We start from the raw sequence: 19283 nt of genomic DNA, 5'->3' as shown, positions 1-19283 counted from the left end.
CCTTATTAAGTTATTTTCAGGAAGCAGGGGTAAGACAAAATGTTAAGACCTGAAAATTGGATAAGAGAAAGAAAAAGAAAAATAGTCCACACACTTAATTCAGTTGCTAAAATGTGAACTGTTAAGATTTCAAAACATAAAACATGACATTTTAATTACTTAATTTAATGCCTATTTATAAATAATAAGCCCCAGTGTTTAGCAGATGTGAACAAAGATGAACATCTTCTGTTAATTGTGGAGAATAGAATAGTTGGAAGCATGTTTCCTAGACAATATCTCTATGGGGGAGAGAAACGCTCCCATATAGAGGCTTTGTTTAAGATCAAACTGATTTAATTAGCATTTTCATCTACTTTGTTGCTCAGAATTCCCTTTAGTGGGATGTGCTTTTGATAAATTTCAAGGAAAGGTGTTTGGAGAAAAGTTGGATTCAGACATATAAAACAAAAAAGAGAAGTTTTTTTTTTATATATATATATAAGCAAAAAATTATCTGAAAACTAAAATGACAAAAATTGGAAAGTCATTAAACTACATTTCTATATTAATAATGAGGTGTGACTTATACAGATTAACCCAGGCTTTTTCTATATTTATGATACTTCTGGAACAGGACAAAATTTACAGGGGAATTTTAATTGAAGTTACATGCAAATAAACAATACTTCTCTCTCTTCTGATTGAGTGATGATGTGGCCATATTGGTTAGTTATTTTGTAAGGTCATTATAAATCATAGCATTGTTGACAAGCTTGTAATTAAATGTATAAATACCTTTCTGATTTCAGATCATAAGAATTGATTCTGAAGACAGTGTTCTCACAACACACTTCACATTCTGTACACTTTGGGATTTTGTTTCCACTTCTTTGCATGTGGCAGATACAGACTCAATCCTTTGGAGAATACAACCATACACTTGGTACCTCCTACAGACATTGTGACTATAGGAGTGTATTGACAAAATGTTACTAATAAAATTACAAACAGACAGAGGCAAGATATAGGTAAAATCCTGGTAGACCTTACTGACCCAACTTTCTGCAAGAAACTTGAACTTGGCTGAAAAAAGAACCCCTGATATAACCATTCTTTTGTTTGTTTTTTTGTTTTGTTTTGTTTTTGTTTGTTTGTTTGTTTGTTTTTTACTTATAATTTCATTCTCAATAGGGGGAAAATCAGGTAATTCTATACTTGATTTTGACCCACAAGAAGGAATTAGTTAAATTTAGTTTACAAAAGTGATGCTTACCTTCCATTACACAATCATCTCATTGCTAAAGCAACTACCATGTGATGTATTTGCAACCCCAGTGCCTTGCGTGGAATTGATATAGATATATAACTTAAAGTGTTTCAGATGCACATCATTCATCTTTCCTTAGCATATCTTTAGTGTTTTATTATTTTATAAATATTTTTATAAGATAATCAGAAAATTATGTGCCAAGAGTCATGAATAATTTTTTTGCATCAACATGCAAGAAAAAGACTAACACTAGCCAGTTCTCTACAAACCTTGCTAAGCTTCCCTTGTGGTATACCTCTTCCGAACTAGTCCCAAAGAAGGTTATTCAACTCTTGATATGTTTCTCCTAGTTCATTCATTTCAAGGTACATCTTTCTCCCAGCCCCCAGCCCCTACAAAATTACCCATCTTCATCCCTCCCATCACTTCTACTACACAATGTACATAGTTTTCAAATGTAATATGCCCTTTGCATGTCATAAAGAACAATTCTCTAAGAAGGAATGATGATCCATATATATATAAAAGCCTAAGCTACCAAACGACCAAATGACCAGTCGACTGGTCACTATGACATGCACTGACCAACAGGATAGATGCTCAATGCAGTGGTCAGTGTGCTCCCACAGCCAACCTACCACTGCCAGCCAACCTCCTGCAGCCCCTCCCCCCTGGCTGGCCAACCTCTCATGGCCCCTCTCCCTGGCCAACATCCCTAGGCCCCTCCTCCCAGCCAACCTCCCACAGCCCATCCCCCTGGCTGGCCAACCTCTTGTGGCTCCTCCTCACAGCCAACCTCCCTCATCATCAATGGCCCTGATTGCCGGCCAGAGACCCCACCTGTGCAAGAATCCGTGCACCAGGCCTCTAGTTTAAGTATGAGATCTCAAATGTTATAGGAATCATGGGTGTAACATTACCCTAAAGCAGTGGTCAGCAAACTCATTAGTCAACAGAGCCAATTATCAACAGTATAATGATTGAAATTTCTTTTGAGAGCCACATTTCTTAAACTTAAACTTCTTCTAATGCCACTTCTTCAAAGCAGACTTGCCCAGGCCATGGTATTTTGTGGAAGAACCACACTCAAGGGGCCAAAGAGGCCCATGTGGCTCGAGAGCCATAGTTTGCGGATCACAGCCCTAGAGTTAAGAGGTAGTTAATAAGAAAAATTCAACATGTGGCCTTTACCAATCACAAGGAGTTTTCACAGGAGAAATTTCTGCCATGATGACTTACAAATATAGTTAATTGCCTTCATTCCAATTATATCCATTGTTTCTAAATTTACATTACTTCAAATGCTTCTGTAAGCTTCTTAGAGAAATGTTAACAGTAGTGCTAAAGCTAAGAATGCCATTTTGCTGAGTGATTCAAAAAAAGGGAGTGCTACAACCCAAACAAAATCCTCATTTCATTTTTCTTAACTAATCAAAGAAGATTATGTGAAAGAAAAAAAGTGAAGATGGAGAGCATTTCTCTGGAAACCTAGGATAAGCTTGCTCTGTTTGAGTAATGTAAACAAAAACCCGGGGGTACTGATGAGGCAGTCAAAAGAGGGTTTGAAAATGATTATAAACATATCACATCTGGCCTCAATATATCTCCCAACAGCTCTGGCATTAATAAACATGCATAAGTGGTTACGGCCTGCTCTTTTCCCCAGTAACCATATTCAAACCACAGAAATAATTTTCAAACCACAGGATGCAAGCACCTATGAGATAGTAGAGCAATCTATTCCGAAGCAACCAACACAGGCTGAGGCTTCTATTGTATGAATAAATGGTAACTGCGTAGATTCAAATATCAGAACCAGCACAGCTAATCTTGATGACTGGGACTTACCGGTATTTGTCAGGAAGTTAACGTTTCTCATCACACCTTCGGTATAAGCCCCTGGCTCATAACTGTCCATTTCCCCAGAGACAATGTGAGCCACTCTTGCTGCCCGCCCTCTGATAGCACCAGCAGCTCGGTCTAAATTGTCAGCATCCTGGTCTCTCAGGGCTATGATACATTTGTTGACATCTTCTAAGATGTGGCTCTCTGTAAGTAAATAGATCAAAATACTTTTGTCAGTATTTTTTTAATCACACAAATGTAGCATATTATAATTTAATTCTGACTCAGATGTGACGCACATTGGAATGGAGGACAGAGACAATCAGGAAGAAAATATATAGACATAATTTTGCTCCTAGCTCTTTCACAGCAAAATTTGTAAAATACAGAATTTTACATTTTTATCAGCAATTTTTATAGATTATATATTATTTTAAGTTCTATTATAGTTCCAGTAGATTTGGTTTTACATTTAAGTGCTTTGTGGGTGGAAATTAAGGAGTTTCTAATTAAAAAAAAAAAAGTATAATAATAGAATACTTAATCTGATTAAAAGCAACACTATAGAGGTTATAAAACTCTAAAATTTTCAGTTGTCCTAAATATATAGCAAAATAAAACTAGGGAATTCTATTCAACTTATCTTTATTGATGTACAATGAAATTTAACACAACTACAGAAATCTTAAAATTAATAAATAACAAACATATGAAATATATAATTTTTAAATTGTAAAGTAGCAAGCTCACTAAGTCTGTGAAAACACTTAGGCAAAAAGGGGACTTTGAAAAGACTGGCTTGAGGCAAGAGAATCCCTGAGAAAGTGTCCGCTCTGAAGAGTATCTCCTTGACCTCCACTGCTTCTTCCCTCTTTGCTTGATGAGGGCATGAAGACAGTAGAATTCTTAGGATAACACTGTTTTCATGGTATATTAAGTGATTAATACTCCTAATAAAACTAATGAGAGAAACTGAACAAATATGGGGACTTATCATTAAACCTGGGCAGTTTGTAAGAAATTAAAAGAATATTAAAAGAATTAGTGTTTGGCTCTTAGCATATTCAAATGAATCCCCACTCAAAATCCTTAAGGACTCTATGACTTAAAAACATACTAGAAAACAACTACAACAAAAAGGCCTTTCTAATTTCAGACCATATTGTTAACTTCCATCTTTCCCCCAGGGGACAGACATTCACAAAGCTATTGCAATATTTCTTTGTGGTGTCATACCTTTCTTGTAATGGGTAGAAGCATAAAATCCCAAAGACCAAATAATATGGTCCCTGGTGACTTTCTGAGACCTGATGACTATCATTCCTCTCTAGGCCTCTTATGCTTCAGTCATATTTATTTTATGATTTCCCAAGTCCACCATGTTCTCAAATGCCTCTGTTCCTGGGGGCATATTAGAGTCTTGACCTAGATAGACTGTTCTTTTTCTTTCCTGGACCCAATTTCTGTGTGTGTGTGTGTGTGTGTGTGTGTGTGTGTGTGTGTATGTGTGCCGGGGGAGGGGGGGGGGAGTTGTTTCCAAACTCCAACAAACAATTTTCTGGACACTACTTAGGTATCCTACAATTCAACTCAGTACTGACAAGCTCTACCAGAGATAGCATCAGCTTCCACAAGACTTCTCCTCCATCCTTTACTTCAGACCCCAGTCCCAAGCCCAGTTTGTTACCTTACTTCTGACTGTCTATAAATCAGAGATTCCCATCACTCCCTCCTTTGGGTTTTACTAACTTGTTAAAACATCTCACAGAGAAACATTTTACTTATTAGATTTAACTTTTATAACTCAGGAACAGTCAGATGGGAGATGCTTAGACCAAAGTATAAGGAGAGAGTATGGAGTTTCCACACCCTCTTCAGGCTCCAGGCACACCACTTTCCCCACATCTCCATGTGTCCCCCAACCAGCAGCTCTCTGAATACAGTCTTTTTACCTCCCTATGGAGGCTTCACTACATAGATAGAGTTAATTCAACCTCCAGCCCCCTCCTCTCCACCTCTCTATGGATGGTTCCTCAGGCAACAACAGGCCCCCATTCTTGGTCCACTATCATCTCATTAACATAAGAAAAGAAACCTCAAGGCTTTCAGCACTTAGCAAAGTCCAAGGATTTTACTAGCTCTGTATCCAAAATGGGATGAATACCAAATATATATATTTTCTATTATATATCATATCACAACTGTTAATCCCTTTTGGTCTAATTCATCAACTTCAACTATTCTTTCAAAATACTAGTAAAATGTTCCTTCCTCAGAAAATGCATGCTGACTTACGACAACTTTTGTTCAATGTTGTTTGGGATTCCCATGAAACAGTCCATATGTTTCCATTAGATCTTTTTTCCATATTTTAATGATATATTCATGAAAATTCTCTAGTGCACTATGGAATATATGGGAGTACAGTAATTTTATCTTGTTGCTTGGAGTAGCCCATGTAGTCTCTAATACATTACACGGCACCTCTTAAACTAACAAGAATGTTTGTTGAGTGAATGAATTCCTCTAATAAGACACATCTGAGAACAGTAAATTATTTTGTCTACATCGTAAATCATGAGTTATGTACATGAGTAGACACATCTCTGTGACCTTACATAGTCCACTTGGCCCATAGCAAGGACAGCCAGGTCATTTGATTAAAGATTGAACACTGAAAACCATTGTTATAATTTCACTCTAATTTAACCTAATCAGCAGCATTCAGTTATGAATGTGTCATTAAGGCATATAATAAACCCAGGCAGGATCCCTTCTCAACAGAAAGTGCCTGGGTATCATTACCATCATATTTCCCCTGGAACTGAAGTACAAGTTTAAATGTGGGAGGCATAACAATCATGAGTTTTTTAAAAGTCCACAGATGTGCACTTTTATGACACATTAAGAAGCTGTTATTTCCCAAGTATGTTGGTAAGTTTTTTTTTAATAAGTACAACATTGGTTAACCATAAATTAAGGTGATTAATTTTAGGTTGCAGAGTTAATTTTGCTTGGTCCTATAAAAGTGAAAAGATACTTAGGGGGAAAAAACACAATGCTCATTCTTTAAAGATTAATTATCTTATAAACTATGTGATTTCTGTTTAATTGAAGGTGAAATCATATCTGTCACAAACTATTCTTTTTCTGGTGAATTTTACACAGAAAAAGATATACAAAGAATATTCAATAACCATAAATTGATTATTTACCTCTTTTATAGAAAAAAATATATACATGCTCAGCAATTTATTCTATTATTTGAACCAGAGAATGAAAACATAGCAAGGGTTGTTTTTGTTCTTTTTATATTGATCTTATAGAAGTGTGTGTGGTTATTGCTTCAGACTGAGCAACCAATAATTGATCATGATGATTGGTCTCCAAATTAACTGATATCCTACTACATAAAAATCTCAGCAAGTGCTATCCTGAGAATAAGAGCATGCATGTTGCTAATGTAAAACTAATATTCATCACCCCTTTTTGACATTATTAAAATTTTCCCTTTTCTGAACCTAAGTAATACTGTTAGAAAATGTAACTGATATCAAAGATAAAGCAAAATGTGTCTGCAAAGGGTTTACAAGCTAGTAAATAGAAATAATTATTTCTTTCATTGTCTTTTAATCTTCCCAAAATACAACAATCAAAATTATCATTATTTGGTCATTTTAGTGAAGTTTTATTCACCTTTATCCCAAAAGTATGCCCATTTTCCCTGCACTATAAGCTTTTTATTTGTCATTGGACTTTAATCAGCTCAAACTCTACTGATCTATTTATGACAATGATCCAAAAAAATAATAAAGTTCAAGATTTCTATTACCAAACTAATTCTTTTCCACCCCATATGCATAGGAACTCTATAGTACTTATGCAGACACAAACCTATAGAAATAAAAACCACAAAAAGACAATAACTGAAGCCTTCATATTTCTTTCAGGATGTCTTATATAAGCTCTAGTAACAGGTCCTTCTGTGAAGTAGTTAAGACATTTTATCAAACGCTCAGAAAGAGACCAAAGGTATGACTGCTTATCTTTTGCACATGCTGCTGGGAGGACACTGTGAATCAGCTGTACCTGGCAGATTCCTAATTTTCCAGGAGAATGAGCCTTTGTCCCACTTGCTATTTATCGCTGGTTAGAATATTTTACAATTCTGTAAGAGTAGATGCTCATTTTGTTCTTAAAACTGATAGCCTGTGAGTCTTGTCACATAGAAATGCAAATGAATTATTATATGGTAGAGATGGGATGACTTTTATAGAAAAGATTATTCCAAAGGTTACATTTTTCATTGTTCTGTAGGACATCTATCAGTTTTGTTTCTAAATTAGAAATTTTATTTAACCATTCTTTCTTTATCCAATTTTTCTTAACAAGCATTATTATCTTGGTGGCTATTAACAATGAATTTTGACACATGCTCACCTTAAATTTCCTAAAGTTTGCTTTCACTTTGGAAAATTATTCTTTGACTGTGTGCTTTGACTTAGAAGCTTCTAATATTCCAAGTGTTTTATTTCTACTTATGTGAGAAAGTGTAAAGCAAAAATTGCACGTGGAATCATAGACCTAAATGTAAAAGGCAAAACTATAAAGCTCCTTGGAAAATATTTTAGATAACTTGAATTTGAAAGTGATTTTCTAAATACAACTCTGAAAGCATAAGTAATGGGGGGGGGGGGAAGAAGAAAACTAGGAACTTCATAAAAAACAAAAACCTAACAAATAAATAAACAGAAAAACAAATAAAAAAAAAGATTTTTGCTCAAGAGAATGAAAAGACAAGCAACAGACCTGGAAAAAATATTTCTGAAACACACCTAAAGGGCTGGTATCCAAAATACACACACACACAAAAAATCTTAAAACTCAATAGTAAGAAAACAATAAACTCTGTTAATATAAGCAAGAGATCTGAGCAGAAACATCAATATATTGTAGAAGATATACAGATATGTGATGTTTAAGTTTAAAAAGGTACCTTGTAGGCTTAAACATTTTCTAAAGTTTATAAAGTTGCACAAAAGATCTATATAATTATACCAGTGTCCTGGTGGATGAATTTGTGCACATTGAAAGGAAATTAATTAGAAGAAATATTTTAATATTGCTATTCACCCTTTCTCTATAAAGTGTCAACCAAATTCACTATAGACAATGACAGATTTAAACACACATGTGTAATTGACGCCAGCAAGAGTTTTACATGTATTGCGTTTGCATGAGTCAACTTAGTTATATATATATATATATATATATATATATATATATATATATATATTAGTCACATACACACACATGCACACACACCACCTAAAGTTTGTAGGCTAATTAGCCGTACACTGCATCATATGGGATATGGAAGCCGAAGACCAGTTCGAACACCTTTGCTGTCTGCAGTTACCAAGATAAAATGTCTCCAATTCACACAGGAACACAAGGATTGGACAGTTGAGCATTGGAAAAAAATAATGTGGTCCGATGAATCGCGTTTCCAGTTGCATCATGCAGATGGCAGAGTGAAAATTTCACAGAAACAGCATGAATACATACACCCCACTTGCATGAATACAACCCTTCAAGCTGGTGGGGGCAGTGTTATGACTTGGGGCATGTATTTCTGGCATGATTTGGGCCCTTTTATTCATGTGGAATAACGTCTGAATAGCACAACATACCTAAGTATCGTTGCTGATGAAGTTCATCCTATCATGTTGATGGTGTATCCCAAAGGAGATGGCTTCTTCCAACAAGACAATGCGCCATGCCACGGTGCTCATATTGTGCAGGAGTGGTTTCAAGAACATGAGGGAAACTTCACCTTGCTTAGGTGGCCCCACAATCACCAGATCTCAATCCAATTGAGCATTTGTGGGACAAAGTTAAAAGAGCCATCAGGCAGCTGGTTCCATAACCATCAAATCTCACAGAACTGGACAGTGCTATCCATCAGGCATGGTGTCAGATTCCACACATCACCTTTCAAAATCTCATGGAGTCAATTCCAAGAAGAATTGCTGCAGTATTGAAGGAAAAAGGTGGCCCAACAAAGTACTGATGGGGTGGTCAGTGGTCATAATCTGGTATATATATATCTTGCTTAATTAGACCTGCTTTCCGATTTAGCTAAACTTTTTCCAGCCCAGTGAAGCACCCCAACTTCTCTTTCAGGTAATTGTTAGCAACACAGCAATAAATATCAACATGAAACAGATTATTATTGTAGATCATGCAGGGAGAACAAAGGGTAAAATGTTTAACTGCAGCAGAGTTTGACTATATTCTGTGCAGTGAAAAAACCTGAAGTCCTTTTCAAGGTCCACCATTTCTTAGTTCTTTTCAGTTGGGTCAAGTTTCTAAGGTTTCTAAATCTCTGATTTCCAGCTAATGAAAAGAGGATTCCACTGAGTCTCCTATCTACCTATTCCAGGACTTCTGTGAGGATCAAACGAGATGAGGCAGAGAAAAATGCTTCACAGTCATTTGGTTAAAGTGTAAAATGTTTTCACTTTGCTATAAAACAAGTCATATTCCTAGGTTGAAGAAACTGCAGAGACTAGTCGCTAGGGAGAGGACTAGGCGTTGCTATGTGATGTCATTACACAGTGTCCACAGCGTCCACAGAGTCCACAGCTACCATTTCTGGGCTGGGCTGTGAGCCGTATTTTGCACCATGGGGTCTCAGCAGTGTCAGCTTCGATTTGGTGGGCTGTCCCTCCAGGGTGGTGGCAAGACCTGTGTCCCACTTGTTTTGTGAGCACCAGGTCCATGGTGCTATTTCACTGTAAATGGCCAGTGTGCATCACGGCAGTTCCTACATTGGGTGTCTGCCCCTGGTGGTCAGTGTATGTCATAGCAACTGGTCAGACACTTATCATTTAGCCATATATATATATATATATATATATATATATATATATATTGGTATATATATATATTGGTATATATATATATATATATATATATATATATATATAGTATTAAAAGTTTTCACACAAATTTTAATTGGGCATGAGTTATCATCTATGCAGAGTTAGAAAGTTAGTTTTAATTACACAAAGCTCTCAAGAACAATGGTCTAGTAAATTCTGGATCTGAATGGAGCCAACATAGTCAAAGGAAACCGAAAGCTTTCTAGAGATTTCACTGGAGAGATGGTCATAGAAGAAAAAATTAACGAAGTTTTATGCCTCACTTCTTACTATTATGGTGTAGAAGCAAGTCTAGGTTAACAGAACATTTTATGCTGTCCTTATCTTGACAAATAAACAGAAAAAATAAACCAAATCTCAGTCATCCTCATGCAACCTTAGACTTTTCTCTGACTGAGCTTTTCCATGTTAATTGTCTCATTGCTTCCTCTCCCATAGACCAAGAACCTATTAACATCTAATATCAAAGCCCAGAGATTTTTTTTTTTTTTTAATAGCTTTGAGGATATTACCAGAGTGAACATCAGGACTGTCAGCGGGAACAGACAGTAGTGAGCAATTCTCCCATATTAAGCAATAAAACCATTCCATTTCGCACACTGGATGCTAATGTTGAATGCCTCTGTTGCTGAAAACTCTTGTAAAAAACTAGTCGGTATTTGCTTGGGTGCTATTACTTATTTAGGATTGAAAATACAGAATAACTTGGGTATTGAATTATAAACATTTGTATTTTGGGGGACATGAATAAAAAAATAAAATCCTGGTGTGGCTCAGTGGTTGAGCATCAATCCATGAATGAAGAAGTCACAGTTAGATTCCTACTCTGGGCACATACCCTGGTTGCAGGCTCAATCCACAGTAGAGTGCAGGAGGCAGCAGATCAATGTTTCTCTTTCTCCCTCCCCATCTCTCTCTCTCTAAAAACAAAAATAGAAAGAAAAAATCATTAAAAACATTTTTTTTTTAAAAAAGAAAGAAAATCATGGCACTATTTTAAGTGCCTTCTTGAGGTATATGGTACATATAGTAGAACAGAAATCACAAAGAATAAAATACATACAATTTTAAATGAATGCATAAAATTAAAAATAAATGAGTTGTTTGTAACCTGGAAAATTTTATTTATATTTTGTTTCCCCACAACATTAAGTATGCAGTTCAATTATTTCAATTTCCTTCTAAAATACAGTATCTTTATACATGAAAAGAAAAGGCTAACAATTAAAAGGGGCAAGACTGTTATTAAAATATATATATATTTTATTGATTTTTTACAGAGAGGAAGAAAGAAGGATAGAGAGCTAGAAATGTCGATGAGAGAGAAACATCGACCAGCCACCTTCTGCACACCCCCCACCGGGGATGTGCCCGAAACCAATGTACATGCCCTTGACTGGAAGTGAACCTGGGACCTGTCAGTCTGCAGACTGGCTCTACCACTGAGCCAAACCGGTATTGGCAAGACTGTTATTATATAAATGCCTTAGGGAAGTTCATTTCCTCAGTCAATGAATTTATTTTAAACTCAGTAATATTGTCCTTTCATAGAAATTTATTTTCCCCTTAATTTTGTTCTCAGATGTAAAAATAAAAACTCATAGTCTCTCTCCAGTAGATAAATTTTCTTTCTTGGTTTCATTAGTGATACTTTCAAGGAACCTATCAAAATCTGGAATTTACCACAAAAATGACAAAGAGATTCATGAGGTTAAAAGCAATTTCAAGGTATGATTTCTTAGTCTCAAATCAATGTCATTCACAAAATATTATGGATCAACATGATTATTCCTAAAAATATGGAACTCCCTACAAAATTATATGTAATTATAGAGCAAAATCAAAAGACAATTAAAAAGTGAATGATAAAAGACACTGCTTAAAATATATAGGAACAATCCTTTCAGGAAACTCAATAAACTACATCCCAACTCAAATTTTTATACTCTGTGCTTATCTTTTATCTTCCCATGGAGTTTCTACTGACATTTTCACAAACCTCTCTAGAAGATTCCCTAATAGATGCTTCTCAGTCATTCTAAAATTTCTGAACTAGATGCTAATTTCATCAATCATTAGCAATTTTTCTCTGAAAAATTTACTTTTACTTGATGCTCTATGTATTTTTTATACTCTTATTCATTTTCTAATCTAACTCTAAAAACATACACAGGATCCAAAATTTTATTAAATAAACATGGATTTATTTAGATATTAAAGAGACAGTAAACATCTCAGAGGGAAAGGGGGGAGGCAGGAGGGTGGGAAGAGATTAACCAAAGATCTTATAGGCATACTCGAGGCCCCTGGCGCATAAAATTTGTGCATGGGGAGGGGGATTCCCTCAGTCCAACCTGCACTCTCTCCAACTGGGGACCTCTTAGGGATGTCTGACCGCTGGTTTAAACCAGCGGTCGAACATCCCTCTCGCAATCTGGGACCATTGGCTCCTAACTGCTCACCTGCCTGCCTGCCTGATTGCCCCTAACCTCTCTGCCTGCCTGCCTGCCTCATTTCCCCTAACTATCTCTGCCTGCCTACCTGATCTGCTGTTGCTTCACCCACCTCATCACACCCACCCCCTGCCACCCTGCCCACCTGCCTACCACTAGCCTTGCTGTGATAGGAGCCTGTGGGCCACAGGGGAGGGACCAAGAGGTGCTTCATGCATTTCCTGGTGACTGGTCGTCCCTCTGGTCATTTAGGTCATGACAGCCATAGGTTATTATTATTATTATTATAGACTAGAGGCCCGGTGCACAGATTTGTGCACTGCTGAAGGTCCCTCGGCCTCGCCTGTGGGGACTGAGCTAAAACTGGCATTCTGACATCCCCTGAGGAGAACTGGATTACAAGAGGCCACAGGCCAGGCTGAGGGACGCCACTGGTGCACAAATCCATACATCAGGCCTCCAGCATGTAAATACTTTTTCTCTAAAATACATAGGATGTATTCAAGCATGAACAATTAACAGTGCAGTTCACCAAACTTTACTTTAAAAGTATTGAGATAACTAAATGAAATTGTCAGGAATAAAATTTCAAGAGAATGATTATAAAGTTTTTCACCTTACTTATAAGTTATCTATCCATGTGAAAGTGATATTTAGAGTTGATTACATGTATTAACAACTTGTAAATGAACCTAGTTAATGCAAATGCTGTGGAAGTTCTATTAATACCTAACTAAAAAAAGAGATATATTTTTTAAATTTTCCTGTGACAGATGAAAAGTATTTATGAGCAATCACCAAATGATAAATATATGTACAACAATTTCTGATGTCTCCTATTATGAAATTTTAAACACAACTAGCTGATACCTGTGGGACTCATTGCTAGAGTGATGTCTGATAAAAACTAAAAAAAGTTACCAAAAACTACTTTTTTGGGAGAGTTTTTTATACAACAATATATAAATATTATTTTATTAGATTTTTTAATTATTTATATATTTTTTTCTTTGCACATTTTAATTGTTTTTAGTTACTTCTTTTATGGCTTGCAAAGCACAATCCATGTCCTTTCAGACTGGACACCTTAGTTCATGCTCTATTCAATTTCAGAAAAAAGAGGCACAAAAAGCTTAAAACTTCCTATTTAAAGATTTTTAAAATAAAATAGTTCTTTTATTTCCTAACTCTTCACTCAAGAGCAAGTTTTTATCTCACACAGAATCTTCCAGAATGAAAATTGGCATGAACAGCAGTCAGATGTCCAACAATTGCAATGGTGTATGAGACTAGTGCAATCTGTCTACAAGGTATTGTATTTATTGAATAGAAAAAAATTTTTGCCAAGATTCAAACATGATGATAGACAGTAACACACAGAACAAACATCCATGTAATAAGGATCACAGTAGGGGAAGCCAGTGGAGATACTATAACAAGGCCATGATAATAAAATCAAGAGAGAAAGGTAACATGATAACAACTGCTGGTAATAATGGGAGGTAAGCTGTTTAAAAGATTGATTAAAATGTGAAACAGAACATGTTGTGTGCCTGTTGTATTTTTATGCTAATGGTAAAAAAAAATAAAGCCAAAGAAATATCATCTTTGTTCAAGATCTTGAATAAATACAATATATGAGACTTTTTTTTTTAAAAGCAAAGAGCCCCATTGACCTACACAGCTTAGTTTCCTTTTAGTTCTAAATCTCCACCATCAGACCATCTAGTCAAACCATCCTGAACAAATTCAGTGTTATTATCTCAGCAACCTTGCCTGGGAGGCCATTCCCTGCATTTAAGCATCTCTGCATGAAAAACAGATTCACAACATCTGGTCTAATTTAGTTTTTCTTTAATTTTCATTTTGTTGCCTTTTCCATTTTATTTCCTTTTCCAATCATGTTTGTTGAGCTGCAAATAGCAATTTCCATTCATACTGGTGGTTTTTATCTCACTATTTTAGGGTCAGCAGTCTACCTTGTTCCTTCAAGATAGCTATAAAATGATAAATTTGAGGAACTATAATTACCCATGCTCTCCTCATACATTTTGGAAAGCTGGCATAAATTTTATTCCCCTATGGTATTTGTACACATCAATAAAACACCCAAGTTAAAATTGGCTAGGAATATTTTCTTAATGCTATGAGTCCATGGGTTCTGATTTATTTACCTTTCTTGCTTTAGGTTGCCTCTAGTATCTTTTTTCTCTAGTGAGTTTTCAACATTTTAAAAAAGAAATTGATCCCTTAAATAACAATATAATTTTAATAAAAATAAACACACAGAAGGTTAAGATGTTATACCCCAAATGATAAACACAAAGCTTGACTTTGACAATCAAGTAAATTCAAATGCATGGGATCCTACATTGCATCATAATTTTGGCACACAGTACATGTATGGAAAAGATCGTCCCTGATAAATCAGCAATAAATTAAATATGCAAATTGACCCTAATGGCGGAATGACCACTCGACCAGTCACTGTGAGGCACACTAACTACCTCTTAGTCCCTTTCCAGGCCAGCAGGCTCTGATTACCCAATAGTGAATGGAGAACTGAGGGATGGGGGTGGCGTGGGCAGGACTGCCTGTGGGCAGCCAGAGAAGATGGCCCTGATTGCAGACCAGGCCTAGAGACTGTACCTGTGCACAAATTTCATGCACCAGGCCTCTAGTAGTTCTATAAACTTGGAAAAAGTGATATCCCTAAGTGTTAATTTCTTCATTAATAAAATGGAGTAAATAAGGTTATAGCCTCTGAGATTGCTGTAAATAAAAAAAAATTATTTACTGTTTATATTATTTTTTTTACTTTGGCAAGTTAGTCCCATTCCTAAATTGGTATTTCTATTTTTCTAGTAGTAAATAGAATAGCTCAACCTATCATTTTTAATTATTAAAAAATTATTCTTTATTATTATCTTTTTAATTTATATATTTTAATAAAATGTGTATATATTTAAGGTGTACAACATGAGGATTTATAGACATATCAATATAAAAAGTAAAATGATTACTACAGTGAAGGTAATTAACAGATCATCTCTTCACATAGTTGTCACTTTTGAATATGATAATAGTAGCAATAATTTACTCTCTCAGCAGCTTTTCTGTGTTCAATACAGTGTTGTTAACTATAAACACCCTGCCTGTTCATTATCTCTCTAAACTTATTGCAACTTTGTATACTCTTGCCAACATCTCCCCATTTACCACACACCAGCCCTTTGTAACCACTGTCCCACTCTTTGCTTCTGAATTCAATTTTTTTCCTATTTTTTTAGATTCCACATTTAAGTTACCCTATGCAGTTTATATTTGTTTTTCTCTATCCAGCTTATTGCACTTAGAATAATGTCCTTCAGGTTCATATCAGGTTCATATATATGTTGGCCATTTGTAAACCTTCTCTTAAGTAATGTTTATTCAGGTTATATGACCATATTTAAATGTGGTTATTGGTTTTCTTGCTGTTGAGTTGTTTGAGATCCTGATATGTTTTAAATGTTATTTTTTCCCTTATTAGATGTGTGGTTCACAAATATTTTCTACCATTTCACAGACCATCTCTTTACTCTTTCTTTTGCTAAGAAGATTTTTAGTTCGATGCAATCTCATGTATATATTTTTGCTTTTGTTGCCTATGATTTGTGAGTGATAGCCACAAAGTTGTTGCCTAGACCAATGTCAAAAAGACTTTTCCCTACTTAAAAAGCTTTTCCTCTACTATTATCTACTAATTTATTGATACCAGTAGTTTGGATAAATGCCAAAAAATGAAAAAAAATTTAATGGAGAATGTACATACAGTTTACTCAGTTTGGAAGTACAGATAAAGTAATATGTAATTAAAACAATCTAAACTAAAAGGTGACTGATTTAATCTCAAATGAGTGTGAAGTACCTGAGGAGAATTCATCTTAAAAACATCTTTCTATTATTCTTTCATACTATATTTAATGTTACTGAAAATCAGGAAATATAAGAAGATAATCACCAATCCAACATTATATAACACTAGAGGCTCGGTGCACAAAATTTGTGCACTGACTGGGAGGAGAGTGTCTTTCAGCCCAACCTGCACTCTCTCCAATCTGGGACCCCTCGGGGGATGTCCGACTGCCTGTTTAGGCCCGATCCCTGTGATTAGGCCTAAACGGGCAGTCAAACATCTCTCTCACAATCCAGGACTGCTGGCTCCCAACTGTTCACCTGCCTACCTGATTGCCCCTAATCACTTCTGTCTGCCAGCCTGACCATCGGCACTTTAATGATGTTAAGGTAAACAGTAATAATATTTTTAAATGTGTTGGCTGTCTTAAAGGTTATGGTCCATTGAGAGACAACTATATAAATTAAAATGTACTAAAATAAACAAAGAGCAACAATATGTTATTTTAGAGAGTAACTTATGAATACATTTAAATAAAGTGGTTAGAGAAAACAATTCATATCTGTAAAAAAAAAAAAAAAAAAAAAGGGGGGGGGAGAATATTCAAAGGGAGGAAATAGGAGTGATGCTCTACCACCAGGCTAAGACGGATGGGATTGTGTAAACATCTACCTTTTTCTTAGTATGTAAATGACATATGGAAGAGGTAGGCAATTGTCTAAAGGGCCATGTTTCAATGGTATCACCAATTTGGATTTAACATTATGATGGAGAACCATCTTTGTACACATTTTGATAACTTTATAGGGATGAAAAACAGTTTTTGGGTCAAATACCCATGGGTCTCACTCCTTGTACACAGCTCTAGTTTAGAGCTAATAAAATTTTTGATAGAATGTTCATCATTAAACAAAACCTAGGGTTGTGGTGCTAAGTTATGTAACTTACATTAAATAATTTTTTTGATGTCTGGCATATTCTATATACTCAATAAATTTTATTGTTATTATTTCAATTAATAAAAAAATTATTTTAAAATAAAAAAATGTGTAATGGGATGAGCTGTAAGTAATATTATAACTGATTAAATAGTGTGTCTATTTTCAAGGGTTTGCTACTTTTTGACCTCCGCGAGGAGGTGATATGTCTTTCCAGTCATGTGCAGGAACTCCCAAACATTCCCCCAACTCAAAGCCACATAAATATCTCTGGAACATTTTCTCCTTGTAACACTCCCATCTGCATTCTCTATGCTTTTGCAGCGCTCCACACTGGAGCAGTACATAACGAACTGGACTCAGATACCTTGTGTTCCTGTTTTGTGCTACACTGGCTTACAAGGTTGTGCTTTTTTTCTGTTTCAAGATGTTCCTTAAAAAAACAGACTTCAAACGCAACCCTCAGACTTCCTAATTTGCTATAGCTCTGCTTTCTTGGTAAAACCATTGCTGATTGGGTTTGTTATATATGTCCCTCCCAGCCATACTTATCACCAATTCTGTGTTGGTTACATATTGAAAGTAACATGTTTTCAGACTGCCTTGTTAACCTAGATAGACATTTTAACTCTTAGTTTTTACTACACAGTAGAATGAGACATTTATCCAGCATTATGGTTTGGGGAGGCGAAATCAGATTTCTCTGTAAGTGCTAGCAGCAGTATCATCTCTCCATAAAGAGGGGGAAAAGGATAGTGCCCAGCTGGTGTTGCTCAGTCGTTAAGTATTTTAAATATTGACCTATAAAGCAGCAGTAGGTCATGGTTGGATTCCCAGTCAGGGCACATGGCGAGGTTGTGGGCTCAGTCCCCAGTAGGGGGCATTCAGGAGGCAATTGTTCAATGATTCTCTCTTATCATTGATGTTTCTCTCTCTCTCTCTCTCTCTCTCTCTCTCTCTCTCTCTCTCTCTCTCTCTCTCTCTCTCTCTCTCTCTCTCTCTCCTCTGAAAGCAATAAAAACATTTTTTTAAAGGATACCTAGGGGCAATCAATCCAGACAGAAAAGTAGCTGAGAACATTTGAGAATAACTCTGAGGAATGTTTTCCAATTATATGCATCTTCTTGACCCTCAAAGGAGGGCTGCTTCCCATTTTGAGAATCACCGTTTTAAAGAGGTAGGAGTTGCTCCTTATTCTTTTATTTTTTTACATTTAGGCACTCTTCATTGCCACTGAGAATGGGAGTAGGATACAAAATACTGTGGGGTTTCATATCCATTGAAGGGTTTACTTTCCACTACTCATGTAATATAAATGTTTTATATGCTTGTTGTTGTCTGGATTTCCACTGTGACAGGGAAAAATTAAAAATCTATGGAAATCTGTTTTTTGTAGAAACTTGTTTTGGGCATTTAAACTTGAGACTATAGGAAGAAAAAGCCAGTATAGTTATAATTTAAACTTAGACTTCAGTACTTGTATGTTGAATACATATACATACATACACATATGTTGTTCATATGGAAATAATCAATAATTAATGTATAATAATATGAGTAAACTGTTTTGCATACTCTCAACTGTAAACCTACTTTTGCCATGTATACAATACAAATAACACAATGTATATTGTTGACATAGTCATCTCCTTTAATCATATAAATAACATAAAATAATTACTGTTATTATCCTCATTCTCTTAAAAGGAAACAAAAGTAAATATAACCCATTTATAGTTTTAATGTTAGTAATAAATGGTAGAGCTGAAGTTGAACCAGAAAGTCTGACTGAAGGGCTTTTATTTTAAACCATTTCCTGATGTTACTACTCTAGTATAATCATGTCATTATAAATAATTATATACATAAGTGTCCAGGACTAGGCAGTGAAATAACTGTACATCTTTCTCATAGCAAAAATAGATTGCAGTGATATGCTTTGTTTTCTTA

At 35.5% G+C, this 19283-nt stretch overlaps 1 protein-coding gene across 1 annotated transcript in view; it reads right to left on the bottom strand.

Moving 5' to 3' along the window:
• CTNNA3 (catenin alpha 3) overlaps positions 1 to 19283 on the bottom strand; it is a 1168431-nt gene that overhangs the window by 309954 nt on the left and 839194 nt on the right. Inside the window, exon 11 of the mRNA XM_036438342.2 lies at positions 3101 to 3301. Coding sequence (XP_036294235.1) covers positions 3101 to 3301 — 201 coding nt within the window. The remainder of the gene's footprint in view (positions 1 to 3100; positions 3302 to 19283) is intronic.

This window comes from Pipistrellus kuhlii, unplaced genomic scaffold (genome assembly GCF_014108245.1).
Source record: "Pipistrellus kuhlii isolate mPipKuh1 unplaced genomic scaffold, mPipKuh1.p scaffold_m20_p_15, whole genome shotgun sequence".
NCBI lineage: Eukaryota > Metazoa > Chordata > Mammalia > Chiroptera > Vespertilionidae > Pipistrellus > Pipistrellus kuhlii.
The sequence above is the reverse complement of the archived record's forward strand: the minus strand, read 5'-3'. Positions and strand labels throughout refer to the sequence as shown.